This window comes from Equus quagga, chromosome 7 (assembly GCF_021613505.1).
Source record: "Equus quagga isolate Etosha38 chromosome 7, UCLA_HA_Equagga_1.0, whole genome shotgun sequence".
Taxonomy (NCBI): domain Eukaryota; kingdom Metazoa; phylum Chordata; class Mammalia; order Perissodactyla; family Equidae; genus Equus; species Equus quagga.
This window is the reverse complement of record NC_060273.1, coordinates 40,911,752-40,937,870: the sequence shown is the minus strand read 5'-3', so window position 1 is coordinate 40,937,870 and position 26,119 is coordinate 40,911,752. Positions and strand designations below refer to the sequence as shown.

Genomic DNA, 26,119 nt, shown 5'->3' with positions numbered 1-26,119 from the left:
CTCATTCCAACTTGTGTTGTGAGTTTGTGGTTAGAGTGATAAGATCATCTTTGCTTTGGTGATTTCCTTCCCTTTATCTTGATGCTATAGTTGAATATTTGCTATCCTATTCTGATTCTATTTGTCTCCCTACTCTATGTTTTGTGACTCCTTTCTTCCTTTTTTTCTTTTTTCTGGTATGAGAACCTTCTTGAGGACTTCTTGTAGTGGAGGTCTTGTAAGTATGAAGTCCCTTAGCTGTTGTTTGTCTGGAAAAGATTTACTATCTCCCTCATATCTGAGGGACATTTTTGCTGGATAGAGTACTCTTGGCTGAAGATTCTTATCCTTTAAATTTTTGGATATGTCACTCCAATCTCTCCTAGCTTGTAAAGTTTCTGTAGAGAAATCCGCTGAAACTCTGATAGGGTTCCTTTGTAGGTTACTTTCTTCTGCCTTTCTGCCCTGAGTATTCTTTCTTTGCCATTCATTTTTGCCATTTTTACTACTATATGCCTTGCAGTAAATCTTTTTACAGAGACAAATCTAGGAGATCTGAAGGCTTCCTCCACACACATTTCTCTCAATCCCTAGATTTGGGAAGTTCTCTTCTACTATTTCGTTGAGCACACTTTCTGCTCCATTTTCCTTTTCCTCGCTCTCAGCAATTCTGATTATTCTTAACTTGCATTTTCTCATTCAGTCAGCTATTTCTCGGAGATTTTCTTCAGTTTTCTTAATTCTTAGTTCTCTTTCTTCCTCTCTCTGGAGCCAATCAGCCTCTCTATCTTCAGTTATGCTAATTTTCTCCTCTATGGTGTCTACACGGGCATTCAGGGAATCTGTATTCTGTTTCATCTGATCCGTTGTATTTTTCATCTCTAGTATTTCTGACTGATTCTGCTTGATAATTTCAATCTCTTTTGTGAAGTAACTCCATAACTTGTTGACTTGTTTCTCTATATTTCCCTTTACTTTTGATGATAGCTATTTTGAACTCATCTTCACTTAGTTTACCTATTTCCAAGTCCTCAGGACATACTTCTGTGTTTTTATTGCTTTCCTTGCGGACTGGAGCTTTTATAAATTGTTGGATGGTAGAGGAGCGGTTTTTGCACATGATGCTATTATTCAGTTGCAGTTACAACCTGTTGCCACTAAACGGGGGTCAAGAGCTGCGTGTTCTGAGCCCTCTGTCTTCACCCCTGATGGCGGCGCGCAGTGCGGGTTGTGGGAGGAGGGGCACTTTCTCTAGCATGCCAACCTGGATTCGGATCAGCTCTTGCTCTTGGTTTCCTGGGGCCCTGGCTTGCTGGGGTCCCACATGCGAAAGCTTTCTCCCGTTAGAGGACTTCCGCTGCATGGACGGTGGGAGTCCTGGATGATCCCCGGACACGCGGCCCCTCCCCTACTCCTTTCCTCACCTGCAGCAGCAATCCCAGTCTTAGGAGAGGGAGCGAAGTTCTCTCCTACCCCGCTGCAGCTCCTCCAAGGGGGGCTCCAGCCTCTCCGCCCTCTGTTGTTTGGCTGCTGTGGGTCTCCAACGATTTCTGTTAGTAGGATTTGTTTTTTGGTTGGAAAGCAGTTGCTCTTTTTGCTTGTAATTTGGAGGGGAGAGAGTCCCAGGCGAGCTCATGCCACCATGTGCTGACGTCATCCCTAGTCTTGTCTTTTCTTTCCATTCTTATTTCTATTGTTTCATTTATTTTCACTTTCATAATTTACATATATTTCCACACATGCTTTAAAAAAATTCAGACCTAAGAACAAGACATTGATATTATATTGCTTTCTTTAGCATACTAAGCAGAAAATTGGAAAAGAAAATGTCAGCTGTATGCCAATCAGATACAGGCAAGTGTTCACATTCCAAAAGCCAGATGTGGCATGACTGACAAAATCTTGTACTCAGGCACATTAAAAAGTGGAAAATAAATAATATATAATAACTCAAACTTAATTTAAATATAGCCCTAGTGGTTAATGAAGATGGCAATATAAAAAGATGTACTAATCAAGAACAAAGACAAAAGTCCAAGGGTCTTACTTCTTAATCACAAAACGAATCCTTTCCTTTGCAAGTAAGATCCTCTCAAGGCGAGGAATTCCATAAGTAGATGGCCTTCTAAAAGGAATTCCTTCCGGAAGTCCTTCTACATAAAGATCTTCAACATGTGACTGGAAAAGAGGGTATGGGATCGTCACAGGACCTTTGGCTTTTATAGCTTGAGCTTTAAAGATAAAAAGAGAAAGGAAAAATTATTAAATGACAAGGTTTAAGCACATTTTGTAGAAAATAATAATTGAAAATGTATTGCTCTATAACTTTGGTAACTTTATCTTTACTTCAGCTTATTATAATCGAGTCACAAGAAAAACAGTACAAAAGAACAACAAACAACAGGCCAAAGATACCAGTACTCTATTTAACCAAATCTGCAATGAAAGAATGCATTCTTTTTTAAAGATTCGCACCTGAGCTAACATCTGTTGCCAATCTTTTTTTTCTTCTTCTTCTTCTTCTCCTCTCCCCAAAGCCCCCCAGTACATAGTTGTATATTTTAGTTGTGGGTCCTTCCAGTTGTGGCATGTGGGACGCCACCTTAGCATGGCCTGATGAGCAGTGCCATGTCCGTACCCAGGATCCAAACCAGTGAAATCCCGGGCCACCGAAGCAGAGCACGTGAACTTAACTGCTCTGCCACAGGGCGGGCCCCAAGAATGTATTACTTTGAGGTAATGTAGATATAGCAAGACTTTGTCTTGAAATCTGGACCACATATGAATCCAGAAAACCCTACTAGTTAGTATCAGCTAATACATACAGCATATAATGGAAGAGAAGTAGTATTTTTAAAACATAAGTGTTAGTTTAAAGATAATTTCTTTAATAAAATAACTGCAGCTTTTTCTGAACTGTGAAAATTCTGCTTAGATTTATTTACCCAAGAGTAAAACAGACTAACAGTTGCAAAAAGTTGAAAGCATGGGGAATCTTAAGAATCAAACATAATGAACAGACTTTAATGATATTATTGAACAAACTATAAAGGGTCAGTTTTTCTAAACAATAGGGGACATTTAAATATCACTGGGTATTAAATAATTTTAGCAAGATAATGGAGCTGAGATTAAGACAATGACTTCCTCTCACCAACTCTCCATTTTGAAATGCAGGCTTTCTTTTTTTTAAAGATTTTATTTTTTCTTTTTTCTCCCCAAAGCCCCCTGGTACATAGTTGTATATTCTTAGTTGTGGGTCCTTCTAGTTCTGGCATGTGGGACGCTGCCTCAGTGTGGTTTGATGAGCAGTGCCATGTCTGAGCCCAGGATTCAAACCAACCAAACCCTGGGCTTCCTGCAGCGGAGCACGCGAACTTAACCACTTGGCCACGGGGCCAGCCCCTGAAAAGGAGGCTTTTGAGAAGTGAAATGACATGATGTCTGGGTCATCAGAGTTTTAAAATACTCTTGTATCAAAAAGAGATGGCATGGTGGCCTTGCGGTTAAGTTTGGGGTTCTGCACTACGGCAGCCCAAGCTTGGCAAACAGGCATGGACCTACACCACTTGCCTGTTAGTGGCCACACTGGCAGCAACCCACATACAAAAATAGGGGAAGATTGGCACAGGTGTTAGCTCAGGGCAAATCTCCCTCAAGCAAAAGAAAAAAAAGAGGACTGGCAACAGATTGGTTAGCTCAGGGTGAATCTTCCTCAGCAAAAAGTAAAAAAGAGACACAGCAAGGCATTCTGTCCCCCGAGCCTGTAATCTTATCACCATGTGATAGTGCTTGCATGTAGAATATGTTATGAATTTTTGCTTGTAAATGGACGAATTAAAATCACAGGCAAAAGGCTGTGATGATTAAAAACTGGCAAAAATACTATGAGAACCTTAAGGAAATAAGTGAAAATATTAAGGAAAAGTTACTGAATTCATTATTAATTTTACCCTAATTCTAAATTTTCATTGAGGGGTAGGTTATCATCCATGATAAAGAGAGAAATGTTCAAGTTCATTTTATTTATTTAATTTTTTTGGAGGAAGATTAGCTCTGAGCTAACATCCATGCTCATCTTCCTCTACTTTATATGTGGGATGCCTGTCACAGCATGGCTTGACAAGTGATGTATAGGTCCGCAGCTGGGATCCGAACCAGAGAACCCCGGGCCACCAAAGCAGAATGTGCGAACTTAACCACTGTGCCACTGGGCCGGCCTCTCAAGTTTATTGAAGCAAATAATGCCAATATGGTTTATCATTTGAAAACTTCACTTAGAGAAATTGAGTGATGCAGATAGCATGATAGAAATTAGATTCGCAAGTTAAAATTCAGTGTATTATACAATTTTACAGCTTGCCAGTCAATTATGAAGAATCCTCCAGATTAAGAAAAAGCAAAACAGATGATATTTTTAAATGATTGTTACTAGTCTTAGGTGAGCATTTGATATATACCATCAGGTGATAATAAATTGCTTGTTTGGACGCTTTATAAAGGTAGCTATAGGATAGAATAGCAAAACAAAAGGAAAAGAGAATTTGAGATCTAATAAACTCAGTTGCATATCAAGAAAAGAGTAGAGAAAATAAGGGCATCTAGATGAATACTAGATTTAACATAGCAGATTAAAAAAGACTATCACTTAAGAAAATAATCTTCAACTAAATCTCCAAGATCCAGGACTTTGCAACAAACATATAAATAAACTCCCAAACGTGCAGGCTGAAAGTTTCAAAGAAAAGCTAATTACTAATTAAAGAAAAAACTTTTTCTAAGTTTTCAGTAATCTAGACAAAGTTTCTAATATTTGGACAGATACTATCCACAACCTTTCAAGGGACAGAGACAGAAGGCCCAATTCAGTGGCAGAACCGGACTTGCTCACATTAGACGAACAGTAACTCCGTTGTTAAAAAGCTTATGAACAAAATATTACAAGAATCTCTGAGTTTAGACTTACCATATTTTCTTTCAAACAATTCTTCAACTTGTTTACGTAGATCAGTAATCCGAGCATTCCATTTCTCTGAATAGAGAAAATTAAATCTCACTAATAAATCCCTGTTTGAGAGCACTAATATGTTCTTAAAATGACCCAACATCTAATGATCTATGTTCTACATACTATATACTAATTTTTAATAACCCATCTCCATCTATATAATTTTACTGCTTTCCTAAGAACTTTTTCCTTTTTTGTGGTTCTCAGAATTGGTTCAATGAGAGATCACAGGGGATGTTTTAAAGTTTATTTCTGACACACATAATGAGCACCTCTTTTCAGTCTGATAATTTCTGAAAAGCAGGAGGGCAGCAAAGACCAGTCCAATTACACAATACAGAACGGAGGCAGGAAAGAGGGAGAGGCCAAGGTTATTCAGGAGACCTTCCAAAACATGTCTAGGTTATGTGGGAAGAAGACTGCAGAGAAAGGCATTTGCAACTTAGAACAGAGTGATAAAAAATACAGATATATGGAAACTTACTGTACATATAAATCCAATTTACATTCAGCAATTGTGACCATAACAACTTAAAATATTAAAATGTTATTTAAAAATGCATATAAGCTAAATGTTCTATCTATTCACAATATAGATCACAAACACAACTTGCCACTATTATTTATTTAGTCCCTCCAAACAAATAAATCACCCACCAGGTTTGGTTAGATTAGCTTCTGGCAGTTACACAGAACAAGAAAAATCAAGATGTGAAATATTTCTTAAACAAAGAAGGTTTTAAAGCTAAGAAAAGTAAGTGAATTACTGAGTCATTAACAGTGATTCAAAGTCTACTAATTGTAATTAATGTCAGAAGATACAATCAATGGCTTATGCTCTGGTAAACCCAAAGTATGTTTACACAATGTCTGTAAGGTTACTTCAAACTGCCTGTGGTTTTCCTCAGATTAAATGGCAGTAACACATTTTAAAGCATTCTTATCAGTAACAAAAAGAGTTGAGAAGAAAACAGAGAACAGGCCTGTATTCACTGGCGAACTCACCGAAGTTGAACTCCCTGACTTTCCGTTTCCCGGCGTTGGCAGGCTCCGTGACGGGCGGCTGGGGCGGCTCGTTGCTCTTTGGTCTCTTGGTAGGTGGAGAATAATCATCATCTTGAAAAAGAAAACTGTCATCACTGGAGGAACAGCCTGTGAGAGTCACAGCCACCACCTGTCCAACCCTCAACATTCAAAGGACGTGGGCGGCTTTACATCTGTTTGGAATATAATCATTCCTTCTGTACTGTCATTTTCAGTATATTTTTCCCAGTTACATTTGCAGTTTTCCTATTCTTGGGGGTGTGCTCAAGTGACCATTCCTCATCTTCCCTTGTCTTGCTTCATTTTTGGTTTGCTTCATTTGAATTAAGTCATTGAAATTTCCCCTTCTCCTCTCATAACCCTCTCAGCTGCCTACAATCACAGCCCACTTCAAGTCTTTCAAGAAAAAGCTTTTAACATAGCCAGCTACCTACAATTATACAAATATATCTAAGGGGGAAAAATATAGCATGAATGGGAAAATACTTGAGCTTATACAAAACTCAAGCATACATAAACAAGGGAGGTTGGATAACTGCATGTCAAACACTTCCAACAAACACAGATCTTACAGAAGTAAAGAAATAGCGCTACGTCATTTGTGAAACAGACCACGTTGATTCAGTCAATACAAAACCTACGTAGACAAGAGCAATCAGATATTTAAGTACAGAATACAGACTACTCAAGACATTTATAGTAAGACTTCGCGCTAATTTCTTTGTGGATACGTCTGCAACTCAACTCCGCTGTGATGCTTCAGCATATCTAACGCTAGGATTAAAGGCATTTGGATCAGATAAGGAGAGCTATCACTGTCACCTTCTTCTACTCCTTGAAAATGTCAAGTGTCATACCAAGATTTCTGCTCGAATACCATCTGTAAGTTACTGAAAATATCATTTTAAGAAATCTATACTTAAAAACAAATATGAAATAGAGAAGAAAATTACTACATTAAAGATCATAGGAATAACAAAAAGATAACGTTTCAAATACATAAGTTACCCTTTTAGAGCAATATAATTTTTATTCTTGTTCTATAGCTAAACAAACAGGCTCAGAAAACGTTCTATCACTTAACCAGGTTAATCACTAGATAGCACAGCTGAGATTAGATTATGAATATAACTCTTTCCACGAAACTAACAGGTTGACTCTCAAACAGATAAGAAGAAATCCAAACTCGGCCTAGTATACATCGTTGCCTGTTGCCTGGGACAGCAATGGATAACTTCTAAATACTTGATATGTTGATCAAGGGAAAATCTGACTGAAGTCTAAAATACTTCTGTGGTAAGGCCCCCCTTATCCATGGTTTCGCCTACCTATGGTCAATATTGAAAACACTAAATGGAAAATTCCAGAAATAAACAGAAAGTTTTAAATTGTGTGCCGTCCTGCTCTGGAGATGACTCATCCCTTTGTCCACTGTATCCACCCTGTATATGCTCCCCATCCGTTAGTCACTTAGTCTCAGTTATCAGATCGATTGTCAAGGTACTGCAGTGCTTGTGTTCACGTCACCCTTCTTTTACTTAATAATGGCGCCAAAGTGCAAGAGTAGTGATGCTGGCAATTCGGACATGCCAAAGGGAAGCCCTAAGGTGCTTCCTGTAAGTGAAAAGGTTAAAGCTCTTGACTTAACTAGAAAAAAATCGTATGCTGAGATTGCTAAGATGTACTTATTACAGAATATCGTTATAATTGTTCTATTTTATTACTAGTTGTTGTTGAGCTCTTACTGTGCCTAATTTATAAATTAAACCTTATCCTAGGTACCTATGTATAGCAGAAAACATAGTCTACATAGGGTTAGGCACTATCTGTGGTTTCAGGCATCCACTGGGGGTCGTGGAACGCATCCGGAGAGGGAGGACCACTGTACCTCACTCCTCTCATAGCATCAGAGAGCACAATCAGACATCACTGCCCCAGCTCCCTGACTTTGGGGTTTTCCTATAACGCCAAAAGACATTCTGGTAACCTGAAACAATTTGCTGATTTTTCTAACCAATACGAGAAAAAGGTACCAATGTCACCAATATCAGATAAAGTCACATTAGGACCCATTTATGTGCTGGGAAACACAAAAATGCTGTCTTAGAGGATACTATTTCAGGAAAACATTATCATACAAACAACTTACGACACTATAAAAACTTTCATGTGTTGAATGCCACTGTAGAGACCCATGTTCAAATCCAGGAAAAAAAAAGATCTATGGGAGAAAATTTAAAAATGACAAACTACTAAGTAAAATAAAACTTGACTGTGTCATCTGAGCTTATAATTACTAAATTACTACAGGATTAAAAATGGTCACAAGAGATTATTAAGTAATTAGATTCAAACCTAAGTAGATACATCTTGGAAAACATATTAGGCCTTCAATCCTGAAAAAACCCTTCTTTTCCAATTTCCAAACATATTTTTCAAAGTCTAAGAGTATTTTTATGCTAGTTCTCAAAGGGTTAAATGAAATATACTCATTCCACTTATGAATACTATCAAAGTATTTTAATGCTTACTATTAATATTTCTTTGCAAACATCAAGCAATGACATTTAAAACAAAAGTATTTTTCCCTATTAGCTAATTAATGTAGCCAAAGTATTTCTACAGGTCATCACTTAAAGTGATCATTAACTGAATTACATAAAATAAAAACTGAAAGAGTATAAAGTGAAGAAGAAAATACAGCTGTAAGATGGTAATGAAGAATCACAGAAATCTATTATATTAATCTCAATTCTAATCTAAACCGTCTGAAACTGAGGCCAAGAGGAAAAGCCGAGAAAACTTTTCTTTAGTGTGAAGATCTCACTCCTTCAATCAGTTTAACATATTTTCAAACAAAAAGAATAGTACAAAATATTTTTTATGAAAGTAACCTCATCGACCACAAACAGAAAAAAGAAAGAAAAAAGATAAATCTAGGAGAGTCATTTTTAACAAAACAAATGATTTGCCAAAGATTGTCAAATATTAAAAAGTGGTATCACTTTTCTTCTCCAACGAAATAATGAAGTTCAATCTAGTAAATGTGAATAAAGAGATGAAATTTAACTATTTGTAATAATAAATTATTACATCACACATGCTATTAAAAGACTAACCCTTTTCATATACTAACTAATCTTTGGGAGTCTTAAGTTATATGATGGAATTAAATCATAAGGAGCTATGGGGCGGGCCCCGTGGCCAAGTGGTTATGTTCGCGCGCTCCGATTCAGCCACCCAGGGTTTCGGTGGTTCGGATCCCAGACGCAGACCTAGCACCACTCATGAGGTCATGCTGAGGGAGCTTCCCACACAGCACAATCAGAAGGATCTACAACTAGAATACACAACTATGTACTGGGGGGCTTTGGGGAGAAGAATTAAAAAAAAAAAAAAAAGAAGATTGGTAACAGGTGTTAGCTCAGGCGCCAATCTTAAAAAATCATAAGGAGCTATGAATTTATAACACATCTTCCATTATTTCCCTCCCTGCAGCAAAAAACTATAATTGGTTTTGAGAAAGAATGTTACTCTTGACCTCAAAATCTTTTTCACAAAGGATCAAAATTATTTATTTCTCCGAAGCAGAAAATATCCAATAAAGCTCCAGGAGCGCACCTCCAATCAGGTCCAGCAGGCAGCACTGGTTTCTAATTATCATGGTGCTTCAACATTGTAAACAAACACCTTTATGTAAAAAGACACATATTTCAGGATGCTTCAAATTCAAGCTCAAACTAAAAATATTTACATCATCAAAACTTAAAGCTTATAAAATGAATTTCGAAACATTTTCATGTGCAAAAGTTGCTGTTCAGGAATACATAATAGTTACGCTAGCAGTACTAACACAAGCACACTCAACAACCGGAAAAAAGGTACCAACAGTCCCTAACTCAAAATTTATAGTTAGGAAAAGATCCTGTTTTCTTTTTTGCAAGATATTTACAAACATGCCAAAAGACAGACAGACTTCAGAGCTAAAATTTATTACTGCACTCTCATTGGTGACTGCATTAACAGAACATGAAACAAATTGTGATACACTTTCTTCAACATAATCAAATGGTGATGTTTTATCATAAAATTTGACACCTACTCAAAGTGAAAAAAAAAAAAATCAGGCACTGTATCTCTTTTGAAATTACTCAGAGTTAGAGCCATTAATTACCCTACACGTTTCAAAATAATGGATGGGATTTTTTCACCCATGGATCCAGGTCATAACTCTTGTAAAACTCATTTGCGCAATAACTGATGTTAATTAAGTGACTCTTTAGCAGCTATAAAATTAAACACAACATTTTCAAATGCTAACCTACCCAATTACATAGATTCTCAGAGCTCTCCAGTAACACTGATAAGATAAGCACAATAATTAAACAATGACAAACAGCAGAGCCCACTGGCTCTGTCTTCAGAACATCCCCTGAATTCAACCACTTCTTACCTCCACTGCCACCATCCTGTTCTAATGCATCTTGCTCTGGGTCTTGGATAACTGCAATAGGCTTGCTTCCACTAGGGTCTGCTCTCAGTTTCTTCAAAGTGAAGAACAGAACCTATCGCTCCTCTGTTCAAAAACCTCTAATGGACTTGCCTACCTTATCTTGTTCACTCCTAAATCGCCAGCACCTAATACAGTCCCTGGCACATACAAGGTGTTTGGTATGCGGAATGATCAAATGAACATTTGAACAGTATAGTCCTTGATCATATGCAGCAGCCAAATATTTACCAAGGTCTTAAGCAAGAATTTCGCAAAAAAGGATACTACCAGAGGATGACAGGTAATCACTCTACTGAAGCTCTAGAACATGCTATCCCAACTGTAGTCCACGCACCATACGTGTACTACACGTAGAACTGCATCCCTGTATCCAGATATTTATGTATATGTTTCAACGTAAATGAGAAAGAAATAAAATTTAAAAGGTAGTTTTACTTAAGAACACACAAAATTAATTTTTAAGTGAATCTATTTAAAATTAATTTAAAGAAAAGACTTAAGTAATGAAGAGGGGGTTAGGCCACAACAGAATGACATTTGTGAAGGGCTCAGGCTTGGGACATAATGCCCTAAAATGATAAGGAGACCTCTTTTAAAGCAAAAGGCTTTCCGTTATTAGCACGCCCATGACAGCTAGACATAGTCTGAGTTAAGATTTTCTCTGCGTATCAAAGACCTGACAGCAGTCTGATTTTATCCAAAAATGTAATCATGATATTTATGAAGTTAAGGCATGCACAGTCATATTATTGCATGGGCTATTTCCCAAATCTAAGGCACGCAAGTCATAACCGTCCTCCTCCGCCTTCAAGTACAAATGGATGGCATCAAATGGAAGCGCACACCTCCAAGCCCCCAGCGGCACTGGGTAGGGGGCACTCCCAGGCAGAATCTGCAGCAATGCCCATCGGCTCCTTCCCAACTCCACCTAATTTCAAATAAAGACATTAACACTACAGGATTGTGGGAAACCTGACAAACTTACTGATGACAAAGTTCCTTTTTTTCTTTTCTATAAACTATTTAGGAAATGCAGAAACATACAACAGGAGACAATCAGTCACGCCCAGGGAAGCAGGATTATCTTTTCTTCCAAGCACAAGAATTTTGCCAAACAAACACCATTCTCTAGACATACTCTTCCTTTTAAACTTGCCTTGTTCTCAAAAGGCAGGGATTTTTTTCTCACTAAACATTAGAGGTAACTTTTCTCAGATCACTTAAACATACACACAAAAATCACAATTTCAATGCCTGTATACTTTTTCTATTATGAGCAAATACCAAAACTTAATTTTCTCACTACAGATATTTAACTAATTTCTATCACTATGCAATTATCTTTCCAGAAGGAAATACAATATACTTATCAAACAGACACGCACATAAATTCTCCTTTGACCTTCCTTGTTAATATCACGGACTTACATTTTACCTTCCTTAATGTATGGGTAAAACGTAACTAGCAATTTAATTAAGGTTGATGTATAGTTTGTTTGTGAACATATGCCATGGAAAATACGACCTTATAGAGTAATTACTTTATACAGACCCGTATTTCACGGGTCTTCTCAACATAAAGAAGATGACTACATAGCAAAATTCTACTACTGGCTGACAAATTTTGATGATAAAGCAAGCTTCTGGCACTATGTCTTAGTTTAAAAGAAATGGGATTTATCAGTCCCTCCAGAGAGGTAAAACTGAAAAGACTGACATACGTTGAGTTCACTAGTCATTTATTTCATAATTATCTTAACATCTCTTTAAAGGCCTTATGCTATAAAAGCAAGTATTTACTTTCTAAACAACATCAATACAGTCTTTATCTGCTTTAAGATTTGATAAATTGATTTGGTTATTAGTCCTATTTAAAAGTTTTATCCTAATAATTAATAGTCATCTATTTTTTATCTCTACAAAAAGAAACTTCTGAGTGTTTATAATATTTATACACTCTTAAGATTTTCATCTCTGATAGTTCATGAGGTTTCCAAATAAAAAGCAATTAAATTCAGTATTATAAACAACTCGAAAGTGTTTTTAGGTTAGTAAAATTATATAAACGACAAAAGAAATATGCATATTAAATTGAGATATTAACACATGAAGTATGAGAAAAGTTCTCACATTAGGTGGAAGCTACCAATCAGCTTCAATCTTAGAGGCAACGAGGACACACATTTTGAGTAGCTGGAAGAAGGCAAACACTACGGATAACCAAGTGGACACTAGGAGGAGAGAGGTTATTACGAAAGAAAGAGAGAGAGATACCAAACTAAGAGAGGTTATGCAGCAGTTAAAAATATATTAATGAAGTACAAAGACGTGTGGTCATGGAAAATAGACCTATGGGAAATGTGGTACGTGTGTATTTTAAACGTCCGTTACAACAGTGTATACTGAACACATCTGTGAATTTCTGCAGAACTAAATACATATGAGTGTATATACAAATTATTTTTCGATGTACATACAATAAACTCAGTCTATCCCTGAGTACAGGGACTCTGGAGCGGGGAAGGAGTAAATGAAACTTAACAGAGTGCAGTTTATCGTCTCACTATTTGACCTTGGAAAGAATACTTTGAGGGAAAAAATTTATAGGAATAATGTGACATTAATGCAAAAGGAAAAACATTTCAATATGCATTTACTTAAAAATGAAACATGACAGTGTTGATATTAGCTGAATCTTTAAATAATTTAAGGACAAAGTGGTTCATCTGCATTCATGTATTAGATTGTTAAATAAAACCACAATCAATTTTTTGCAGTTGGGACCTTCATTATCAAGACAATGTAACAAATGCAGACAGGACTGACTCCCCTCACTTCAGCTGCATCTCTGAAGAGAAAACTAGGTTTAAAGCAACTTTAGCTACAGAGATTAGTTTAGAATATGTTTGTAGCTACTGCTTCAAAACAGTTTTAAGGATAGATTATATGTAAACTTCTAATAGTATTTTAGAGGGGAAAACCTGCTTTAAAATTTGACTGAACCATCAACACGTTCTCCTCTGCTTTACTGAGACAGAGAGCAGGGGCTCCGGCAGTAATCAGGCCTGTCACAAGCCCATAAGAGGTTACAGCATCTGTTCTTGTGTGCATCCAATCTGGTCATAGTTTTTCTTTTTATTCTCGATTCCCAGGGATGGAAAGTGCAGCCTGGTCCAGCGCTCATTTTCGCGGCTTACTTCTGTTGCCTAAAACTCCCAAAGCACCGGGTGTGCTGCTAAGAAGTGGGCTGCTTTGGTCACACATACACATATATGCGTCAGTTTTTTCACAGGTTTCCTTTCAGAATGAATGAAATGCATACTTAGCAATGTGAATGTGACAAATATTTTTATGACCAGAAGTAAACTTTTGGAATCAAGGCTTTGATAACTAACCTTCAATAGTCACCTCAACTTCGGGGTCCTCACTTGTTTCTGAAGGGACATGCTGAGTAGAATCTTGAAAAAAATAAAATTCTAAAATGACATTCATTATAAAGCACTTTCTATATGTTCCAACATTTTACTGATTTGTTACTCCAAAAGCAGCCTATGATAAAATTTTCTGGCATTTTAATTCATCTCATTTATTAAATTATCATATCTGACCCTTTTAATTGTAAATAGGGGTAAGAGAAAGCAAAAAGTAAAAAAGCTCTGGAAAACTACTAGATAATACCAAGTTATCTGCAATAATGGACTCAAAAATCTTGTATTTTTAGAGGAATAAGATTATAACAAAGTCACAATTCTTTTCCTGCTGTAACTAGAAAATGCCAGGATAAAAACAAAAGTTTCCTCTTATTTTACTGTTTCTCCTCTCCTTTCAGAGATCCTCAGAGTGGTTTATATTGTTAAATAAAACCATAATCAATTTTTTGCAATTGGGACCTTCATTATCAAAACAATGACTGTAACAAATGCAGACAGGACTGAATCCCCTCACTTCATATGCAACGTACTTAAAAAAATTAAATATTTTATTAATATTTGTGTTACTACACAAAACAAATGTATATCAGAATGTTAGTGCCAGAAGCTCAGCTAGAGAGTACCTTGGTCAACTCTCTCTTCATTTGCAAAGGTTGAGAGATTAATTGATTTGCCAAAGATTATGTTTACTTGTTAGTAAAGGAATAAAGGCCAGAACCCAGGTTCAATTCAACTCTGTTAACACTGCAATATAACAATAAAAATCTCCTCAAAAATAAAGTATTTCAAAGCCTAATATCTAATGCTAAAATTGCCAACTGTGAAGCAATTCATACCACCTAATGAACCCTGGCACCATGTGTCCTGCATGTAGGTACTTCAATGTTGGAAACACTGCCCACGCAAAACAGGGTTTTTCTTAGAGAGGAAACATCTAATTACCTCCACACAGTAAAACAAAAAAATTCACCCACACAATCTTCTAGAAAAAGATCTCAAAAAGAAAAGTCAAATATTCTTTAAAATGGGCATCTCAATACTGCTGTAAGAAATGTATTCCAGTTAGAAACCCTAATTCTAAAATTGAATTTGGAAAGATGGGCCAACATTCCAGGGACTTTAAGAACTCCCTTGACTCAAAGAGAGTAAAAGAGAAAATTAATGATTTTTTAAAAATAAAATAAAAAAGCAAATATAAGGAATAAAAAGTTACAGAATAGACTCTCTCTTTATTCTAGAAAAATAAGGCACACCATGACCAGTTTATGAGAAAAATAATAATTTTAAAACAAGATTGAGTCACCTTACGAGTCATTTTCCTTGGGAGAAATCTACAGACACTCTTTTGGAACTATATAAACCACTTAGAAATCTGAAGCCATTCTGCACAGTAACAGTTTTAACTCAAGATTCCAATAACTACAAAGGCTGTAGCACAGCTAAATGTTCATTCAATCCTAAAATCAAAGGAGGATGGCTGGTAAACAAGGTAGTTCATGGGGGAGTTGTGTGTACAAAAATAAGCAGAGAGGAAATCTCTCCTTTATTAATCTTATGTAGAATATATTAATCCCACTTTTAGTGGGATTTTTTTAATAGTATGTTTAAAAATGATATATGAACAGAGCTAGTAATCATTTTAATTCAAAATTCTGAAACCATACTTTCTTAAGATTTTTAATATGACATAAGACGATCAGGGGAGAAAACAAGGGCAGCATTTTGCATCATGAAGAGTTTTACTTACCACTTAAGTTCTCATCCCCATATGCTTTATTATTCAGTACAGTAAAAGAGGCACATTACATCTTAGGACTAAAAAAAAACCTGTTGGCTAAGAAGGAATACCAAAACAATCTTCTTTTAATTTTTAAATAAGGTGTTTTAAGGATAATATTCTCTTTAATATAGAGCAAATACATAAAATACAGCAAAATAAAAATCCCTTTATGTCTAACCTTCTGCTGGTACTTCCATTTCTGTTCCTTCATTGCCCTCTGAAGAATGATGGCTTCCTAAAAAGAAAATAAATCATATATAATAAACCAATAAAAACTTACACTGAAAGAAGAGAAACTAGGTAACAATGCAAACAATTTAAAACTTATATAATACAACATATACAAACTGATTTTTTAACTCATTAGTAGTTAATTCAAACAACGTGATCTAATTCAGAAAAGCATGTGACACATCTACATGAAAACTCAAAAAAAAATTGAAAATGTAAACATATAGAGTAAACCTAAGTAGCTTTGGGGATTTAATATTAGTTACTCTAACTACACAATATAACTATTGATAGATGTTGGAATTTGAGAAATAGAACGACGGTTTCAAAGTACCACGCTCATCTGTCAATGACGCACACACAAAAACACAAATCAGTCAATTCTTTCTTTGCTCACAGACTCTGTTAAGTCTAGATAAACAAGTTCAGGTTTTGCTGTGAAATGTTTCCTGCTTTCCATTTTTACTACGGTGGAAGCTATGGAAACTCAATCCCCATTATTTAACCAAAGTTGTACTTAAAGGAAACTCGTAAGTTAAAACTTAAGATACTACCTTTAGTCTCAAAAGCATTTTAATTCAGGTAATATAATCTGCCTGCTTCTACAAACTGGAACATAAAGCAATGTATCAGGTTAGGCAGTCACAAGGTAAACAGGCTCATCCTATTAGATCAGAAATTTGACTCATAAATAGGAAAGAAAGAATCGAAAACATGAGAGAGCCACTTAGTATTAAGTGCCCAAACTGCCCCAGAATATTCATCCTCTGTCCTTAAATGTCAGACCTACTAACACGGAAAAGGGGGAAAACCACTGCCTTCATGTACAAATAAAACTGTGTCACCTATGAGTCACAAAGGGAGAGAGGAAGCAAAATCAAATCTATTTTGTCATCCAGTGATAACTAAATTCAGAAGCTCTACTAAAAGTACAACCCCTGGATACAGGTTTTAAGCATAGTTTATCTTGATTTTTAAAGAGCAGTGATAACAGTTTCAAAAACCTGTAATTAAGTGTCTAGCACCTTTGAATTTAAAATGCCATGCCAAGGTGGAATATTTTTGGTTTTCAATGTCTAGCTTTATGATGTTATAATTAGTTTGGGATTCTTTCCCACTTCATATTATAAAAATTCACCTGAGCTCAAAACACTAGGTAAATCTGTAAGTCTATAGCCATGAATTATTCTTTAACTTTTCAAATATGCTTTCGCAACACAGTCTCTCCTCCCCTTTCTAAACTTTAACATTTGAACTTATGGAGAATTAGGTTCTTTGACTCTAATGTCAAAGAAAACAAAGATGTGAGGTCAAAGGAACAAGAGATAATGGAAAAGAAGTGAGTATATAAAGAAAAAAGGTTGGGCAAAGAGTAAGAACAGTTAAGTTGGTTGTTCCATCTTTCAGAATATTACAAGAGGCCAAGTAAACAATGATTCTATGTGTCCTTTTTGTTCCTTTAAAATTTGAAATGAGCAATTACATTTATATTAAAAGTAAAGCTAAAGAAATAAATCTTACACATTCAAAGCCAGAATAAATAGAAGTTAAAAGCCATCACAAACAGCCTATGATCATGAACTTAGGGAACACTATACAAAAATTCCCTAAAAGGTATTCAATTAATAAACTTAGGGAATGACAAGTGATATTTTATAATCTTTCTTAAAAACTAAGTATCAACATGACCTTATAAATATTTACATCACTAAATATACAATAAAAACCTTACTTCTGACTATTCTGATATAAGGTATAAATGTGTACTTTACCTTAAATATGAAAGTGTGTCATGTACCCATTTCGAGATTCATTACTAGATTCACAAAAGGGAAAATTGGTTTTGAAAAATTTTTGCTTGTGAAGTTCATTTATATGTTAAAAAAAAAAAAAGGCCAATACATTTTTTTCCTTTTCCATTTAGAAAATAATACAGATATAAATACTAAAACACAGTCTGTCCAATATAAAGAAACATTAAATAAGAACAGTATGTGGGAAAATGGAAGTGAAAAAGTTATACCTTGCAAAGACTTCGAAAGGGGGAGTTTGTCATCAACATCATCAGTTTCAGATGGGCCTGCTTTGGAATACAAAGATAAAACTTCAAAAGTAATCCCAAAAATATATTTTGGGTCACTTTAGTAAACAAATTTGGGTAAGAGATATGGAGTAATACAGCCTTTTCATGAACAGAAAAGGCAAAATTTAAAAAAATGACTAACAAAATGAGTGGCGTCAATTTATGGTCTTAGTGAATGGAAAAAGTGTACTCAGATACATTCGTAAATAGACAGTCAAAAGAAATTGTGAAAATGGCTAGACACAGACTGAATGGGGATGACATGTCTAAAATGGTGGATGTGGATTTTTTCAAACAGTAACAGGTTCATAACAGCCAACTGCAACTTCTACTTCAGAGAGATCAAAAGTGCACGTTTATCATACAAGGTGCATTTGTTCCTTCCTTGACAAATATTTGCTTAATCTTTTGTCATACTGAAGAAAAACGCAACATCAAATTATTATACCTTTCCTTTTCTTAGAATTTCTTAAATCATATAATTAAACTATCAATGAGCTTGAATCTCCACTGAAACAGAAACATGACTAACTTACTAATTCAGAATTCCCCTTTCCTGCAGATCCATAAGCCCTTTTTAGCAACTTAATATGGTTCTTTCCAATTGTTAACATATAAAGTATTTGGGATTAAACCGTCAGAAAATGCTATAGATTCTCACAACACACTTGCATGTATTATCAAGCTTTTCAGTGATGAAAGTAAGATTTAAAACAACAAAACACTGTGGTTTCCATGGCTACTTAACATAAAACATGTTCTTGCACTAAATTAGCATACAAACCACTTCACTAATCATCGCTGAAAACTATTTGGAAAATACCCTAAAACTTTTGAAAGTCTTTGCTAACACATGAGAAATTTCAGAGGGACAAAAGTACACATTACAAGCAAAGGACACATCACAGAAGAAAATAACTTCATAGAAAATAGAAAAACTGCTTATATTTGGAATCTCAACTAAGAGTGAGACGCTGAATGAACAAGACCTGAATTCAAATGCCAGATTCACTGCTTCCTAGTCATGTGGTCCTGGGTGAAAATATACAGAAAAAAATTAATTAAATGATGGCTAAGGCTATTAATTGACTTCTAAATACTGTTTTAGCTGCTTTTTCCAAGTTTAGCTATGTGGCTTTCTCAATATTGTTGTTCTAAATTTTTTTAAATGAGGTCCTGTTTAAGTCAATTAAAGCAGTATATTTCTTAGTATTCCCCTTGTATAGAATTTCTGTTTTAAATAAACTGTTTATTATTTTCTAATTTACCTAATTACATTATGTTCAGGAAATTTTTTGAGGCTATCTAAGAACAAGTATAAAGTTAAGTTTTTGTAAAAGATCCATGCTTTATAAACATTTATTTGCTGAGTGCAGAGTTCTGGATATATGTCAATTAGCTTATGTTTATAAACTATAGAGTTAAAATATTGTATTTATCATGTGTAAGTATTCATCATTTGTTTTTCTCCCACATCAACGTAGATGTATAAATTTATCATAATTGCGTGACAATTCTTTATTTCTATTTTTATTTTGAGGCTACATTGTTAGGTGTATACAAATCAATGATTGCTATATCAACTTGGTGACTTATTACTATATATATTATATAGTCTTACTCTTGACACTTGTTAACTTTTTTCGGCTTCAAATTAATATTACTAAATTTGATTTCTTTTGGTTAATATTTGCCCAGTATGCCTTCAAAGATCACTATACTTTCATTTTAGCTACACGTTTTAATAGCACATATTTGGATTTTACTCATCATAAGAAAGGCAGCATACTTGACCCTCACACTCAAAATGCTAGTAGTGTCTATTGGTCATTGAGAAAATCAACGTTCCCAATGCTCATCTTAGGGGAAGGTAGCAGGTGCAGAGATACATCCAAGCCTATTTTGGAATACAAAAAAGTTTTGGAAGAAAACATAAATGTCCTATGTAGAAGAATGAATAAATGAACTATAGTATAATCACACAATTTAACTACCACAATGATAGTAATTAAATCTACATGTAACAAAATACATACACCTTGAAAACATATTACATGATTGACACATAAGAACACAGACACAACATATACAGTATGGTATCATTTGTGTCGAGCTTAGAAACTGAGAAAATACAACGCATAAAATGTATGTGCATGGATATACATACACAGACACTCTGTGGGGATATACATGCAGTAAAAGTATCAAATCATTATCAGGAAGGACAATCCTCAATTTCAAGTAAATAGTTAACTGCAGAGGAATAGAGAAAAAGTGAGAATTGGGGAGAGCCCAAAGAAGGGTGTCAATTACATATTTAACATGTTGTATCCTGTAGGGGGAACGGAGACAACAAACTCTTAAGATTCAGTAAAACTGGGGAGATAAATATTATTATATCTGTAGGTTTTAAATATTTCATTTTTAAAAAGCATTTTAGAAATACAATACAAAACTGCAAATAAATGATCTATATAAGTACACACAACAATAGGTCTCACAAATTATGTTTTACAAAAGAAGCCTGAAACAAAAGAGGACAGGCCGAAGGATTCTACTTATATGAAATACAAAAACAGGCAAAAGTAATCCAAGTTGTTACAAGTAATCCAAGTCAAGACAAGAGTCGCCATGGGAACGGGTTGCCTGGACGGGAGCCAGAGGGAAGGAGCTTCTAGGAAACTGACACCTAACCATGGACCTTCAGAGCACAGCAAGCACAAGGGACAGAAGTGAAGGGAGGAAGAGACAAACCCACAGGGGCAGCTGGCAATTTCAATGCCCTTGTGATTGACAGAACAAGTAGACAGAAATATCAGTAAGGATACAGCAAACCTGAGTGACTATCAACCAACCTTATCAAAGCTGAAATAACTGAAATGATACAATGTTCTCCAACAATAACAGAAATTAACTGAAAATTAGTAACAGAAAGATATCTGAAAAGTTCATTAGCATGTGGAAATTAAAACTACACATTTCTACATAAACAATAGGACAAAGAGGAAATTGCAAGGAAAATTAGAAAATGTTTTGAATTGAATGAATATAAATCAAAGTTGATGGGGTGCAGTTAAACTAATGCCTAAGAGGGCAGTTTATGGCATTAAATACTTATATTGGAAAAGACCTCAAATCAATGATTCAAGCTTCCATCTTAAGAAACATAACATACAAATTCATATTAAAGCAAGCAAAATGAAAGAAAGCAATCAGACCAGAAATCACTGAAAGTAAAAGCTGAATCTCTGACGAAAAAAAAAGTTTTGAGAAAGCTCTAGAGCTGGACCAATGGTTCTCCACTGAGAGTGATAACGTCCCCCGTGGGACATATGACAATGTCTGGGGACATTTCTGACTGTTACAACTTTTGAGACACCACTGGTATTTAGTGGGTAGAGCAGGGAGGGTACTCAACACCCCACAATGCAGAGCATAAGACAGACACCCACGACAACCAACTGTTCAACCAAAATGTCAACACTGCCAAGCTTCAGAAACCCCGAGCTAAACTGACAGGGAAAAACAGACACAAATTACAAAAGGAGAAATGAGAGGAACACCACTATAGACCTTGCAAACATTAAAATAAAAAGAAAGAAAACTTAAGACAAAGTATACAAATTGCTTGAAAGACACAAACTGCCAGAGTTCAATCAAGAAATACATAACCTGAACAGTCCTATAACTATTAAATTAAAATTTAAAAATGGAGCAAGTTAAAAAACTTTCCAATAGAGAAACCTCGAGGCCAGGTGGCTTCATTGGCAAATTTCACCAAACATTTAATGACGGAACACCAATTCTACAAAATAACTCCTCCAATATATCATTTCCCAATTCATTTAGGCCAGTATTACCAAAACCAAATAAAGACATTCACAAGAAAAGGAAATTTCTGACTAATATCTCTTAAGAACATTCAACAACATAAAAACAACAGTGCATCATAACCAAGTGGGGTTTATTATCCCAGGAACACCTGGCTGTCTCAACATTTGAAAATTCATGTCAATCACCATTTTAACAGACTAAAACAAGAAAAACCCTATAACCATCCCAAGAGATGCAGAAAGACCTTTCACAAATTCAACATCCAAACACCATAAAAACTCTTAGCAAACTGAACACAAGGGAACTTCTTCAAACTGATGAAGGGCATCTACAAAACCCCACAGCTACCATACTGAAAGATTTCCTCACTAATCCTGTTCAACATAATACCAGAGGGTCCCAGCCAGCGCAATTAACATAAAAAAAAGAAAAGGAAGAACTAACATTGCCTACTTAGAAAATCCCAAAGATTTTACCAAAAACTTGCTAGAACTAGTAAGTGAATTTTAACTAGGTCACAAGTTATGAAGTCAGTATGTAGAAATCAACTGAAGGTCTATATATTAGCAATGAATACTTGGAAGCTGAAATGTAAAACAGTACGATTTACAGTAACACCAAAAAACATTAAATACTTGGACATAAATCTTACAAAATCTGTACACTGACGAAAGAAATCAAGCAAGAGCTAAATAGAGAAGATATATATATATATATTATACTCATGAATCAGAAGATTCAATATTAAGATATTCAACCCAAATTAGTCTATAGATTCAGCACAACCATCAAAATCCTCACAGCGTTTTTTTAATAAATCAACAGGCTGATTTTTTAAAAATTTATATGAAAAAGGAGCTAAAACAGGCCAGATAATTTTGAAAAAGAACAATTTTGGAGGACTCTCAAGACTTAACAATATACTCAAGAAACTGACAGAGACATGAAGATAAGGCAATGGAAAAAGACTTTTCAACAAACGGTGCTAGAAAAACTGGAGATCCATATGTGTGAGTTTGAACTCAATATCTTGCAAACCATACAAAACTTAGGTCTAGATCAATCACAGATATAAATGGAAAACTACAAAAATTTTTATGAAACACACAAGACAATCTTTGTGATGTTGGGTGAGGCCAAGATTTTTCCACTATGATACTTAAGCACAATACATACAAGGAGGAAAAAAAAAAATCAATAAACTGGTTTTCATCAAATTAAACCACTTACAAATCACACTACAAAGGACTTATACTCAGATTACACAAAGAATTGTCAATTAAGACAAACACCCAAATTGCACAGACTGTGTCTCTCAGCTTGCTAGACGCAAAACTAACAGGCTGGCTCCCAGCCTCCTCAAATGCACTCAAGACATCACTTCACGCAACCTTCCCTCTACAAACATCCCATTTTCAACTCTTATTACTCAGGCGTCACCCTAAATCACACTCTCAAACCCCAAAAGGAGACAAAAGTGCTTCCATAATCATGGGTGACAATGTAACAGCAATGCTAAAAAGATAATAGCAAAGACAAAGGCGGACTCTTTATTTTAAAAATTAAAAACCATCTGTGTAAAAGAATCAGTATTTTATTAAACAGCACTTATTAAATTTATGCATATATATTAGTAAGGTACCAACAACTGCAATAAAGGCTAAATATTTTCCAAAATTTTAATTTTTTAATGGAAAATCCTCAGAATTATCTCAACCTCTTAGGCATGTGATTACCAATGTCACAAGCAATAAAATGCTGAAAACTGGTATTTAACAATCATGAAATGCAGACTCAATTTAATATATGTACAGATATTCACATGATTAGAATCAGAAGAAATGTATTCACAACACTCTTATAAAGCTCCAGAACTGACAGAGGCGTGTCTTTTTAAATGAACTAACCCTAGTACACAATGGCAAATTAAACCGAATAAGGTATCATCAGTCACCCACTGAAGTAGCTTTCTTAAAAAGAACAAAGCTGACCATACAAGTGTTGGCAAGGAGAGGGAACAGCTAGAACTGTCACACACTGCGGATGGAAATGTAAAATAGCACAAGCACTGTGAAAACAGTTTGGCAGTTTCTTAGAAAGTTAAGTACCTACCATATATCCCAGCTATTCCATTTCTAGGAATCTACTCAAGAGAAATGAAGGCATATTTCCATACAAAAATTTGCATACAAACATTCATAGCAGCTTTATTTTTAAGAGCCCCAAACTGGAAACAACCAAAATGTCCATCAACACACAATGGGATAGACAAATTGTGCTATAGCCATACAATGAAATAATACTCAGCAAAACAATGGAACTACCTATTGATAGACACAACACTGTGGATGAATCTCAAAACAGTTATGTGGAATGAAAGAAGGAATAGCACCCCATCCAAGAAAACAGTACATACTTTATGATGATTCCATTTATATACATTTCTTAAAAAGGCAAACTAATCTAAAATGATAGAAAACAGATGAGTGGTTGGCTGAGGAGGGCAGTGAATTACAAAGGGACACAAGGAAACTTGGGGGTTATGAACATTTCATTATCTTGAATGTAGTGAAGATCATTTTATAGGTATATACATAAAACAAAACGAATCAGATTTTGTACTTTAAATGTTTAATGTACTTTATGCATCCATAAATTAAACTTATTATAAAATATAGAAAACATTCTTCTAAACTAAAACCCATGTATGCATAAAAGCAAACTGCATTGTGAAATTATAACCTTTAATTCCTTCCTAACAATCAAACAAAAAGAAATGGAACAAAATGATACACAACAGCTAGAATTTATTAATATCTTACCTTTTATAGATTTTTAACATAATGACAGTGCTTACACAGTGATTTCTGTTGCACAAATAGAGCTATTAAAGGTTGAGAAGACCTTCATGCCTTGCAAATAACACTAGAAAGTGGAGCTGAATGCTAACTTGTGCTACAGCTTTTGCTTGTCCTTTAAAGAATATTAATGACTATTTTACATTTCCCCTGTAGATTGTTTGAGTTTATTTTACTGCTTCACTTTTAAAATTTATTTTATTCCGGCCATAAATTATAAGTATACATGCCAATCAAGGAAAATCAATAAAACAGTATTTAAAGAACTCAAGCAATTGATAAACTTTAATTTCAACCAATAATAACTTTAGAGGGGAAAATAAAATGTATTAAATAGTATTACCTTGAATATTATATTGATAATAATCAGGATCTTCTGATTCTTCCTTTACTGTCACAGCTGCCATTTCCAGGGAAATACCTGCAAAAGCAAATAAAATCATCTAATTCCATTGCAAGGCATTCAGTTTGACGGTGCAGGGCAATCCTCCTAAAAATGCAGAACTGTACATGTATATTTTAAAGGCTTTGCAAGGACAAAAGTTTCTAGGTAGCAGAGGGACAAAAATTGCCTAAGACCCAACCTACACCAAGTTTCAACCTCTAATATTCTGGGAATATTTAATGCTTATTTTTCTCTGACAAGTTCTTACCTTCAAAACCGAAAAAATTAGTCTCATTCTATTTTCACTCATTATTAAAAATACTTTCACCTGTAAACATCAAGTTGCTTTTTTTTTTTTAAGAAATCTTTTTTTCTTAAAGATCCCCCCTATGCCAACATCTGTTGCCAATCTTCCTCCTTTTTTCCTTCCCAAAGCCCCAGTACATGCCTGTATTTGCTGGTTTTAAGTTGTTCTGGTTCTTCTACGTGAGCCGCCACCACAGCATGGCTACTGACAGAAAGGTGGTGTGGTTCCATGACGGGGAAGTGAACCGGGGCTGCCAAAAAGGTGAGCGCCAAACTTTAACCACTAGGCCCTCAGGGCTGGCTCTGTAAACATCAGTTTTAATGACTCAATACTCCAGAGTAAAAATGGCATAATTTGTAACCATTTTGATGAGATACACTGATTTTTTTCTCCTAATATATCCCTTTATTAAGAAGGGTACCAAGCATACTTTTCTGCATAATGCTGTGCCCACAATTAGGATAGACAATTTAAAGCAGACCTTTGGGGGCCAGCCCATGGCTGAGTGGTTAAGTTCGCACACTGCGCTTCAGCAGCCTGGGGTTCACAGGTTTGGATCCTGGGTGTGGATGTAAACACACCACTCATCAAGCCATGCTGAGGCGGCGTCCCACATAGAGGAACTAGAAGGAGTTACAACTAGAACATACAACTACATACTCGGGG

At 35.3% G+C, this 26,119-nt stretch overlaps 1 protein-coding gene across 6 annotated transcripts in view; it reads right to left on the bottom strand.

The window, feature by feature from the left end:
- Positions 1-26,119, bottom strand: part of GTF2I (general transcription factor IIi) — a 114,359-nt gene that overhangs the window by 42,312 nt on the left and 45,928 nt on the right. Inside the window, exons 9-15 of one of the 6 annotated variants that reach the window (XM_046665488.1) lie at positions 25,105-25,182; positions 18,010-18,069; positions 15,934-15,990; positions 13,940-14,002; positions 5,993-6,103; positions 4,946-5,011; positions 2,027-2,210 (exon numbers count right to left, since the gene is read on the bottom strand). In XM_046665488.1, the coding sequence (XP_046521444.1) occupies positions 2,027-2,210; positions 4,946-5,011; positions 5,993-6,103; positions 13,940-14,002; positions 15,934-15,990; positions 18,010-18,069; positions 25,105-25,182 (619 nt within the window). The remainder of the gene's footprint in view (positions 1-2,026; positions 2,211-4,945; positions 5,012-5,992; positions 6,104-13,939; positions 14,003-15,933; positions 15,991-18,009; positions 18,070-25,104; positions 25,183-26,119) is intronic. The other 5 variants (XM_046665489.1, XM_046665491.1, XM_046665492.1 and 2 more) reach the window with 5 other exon arrangements.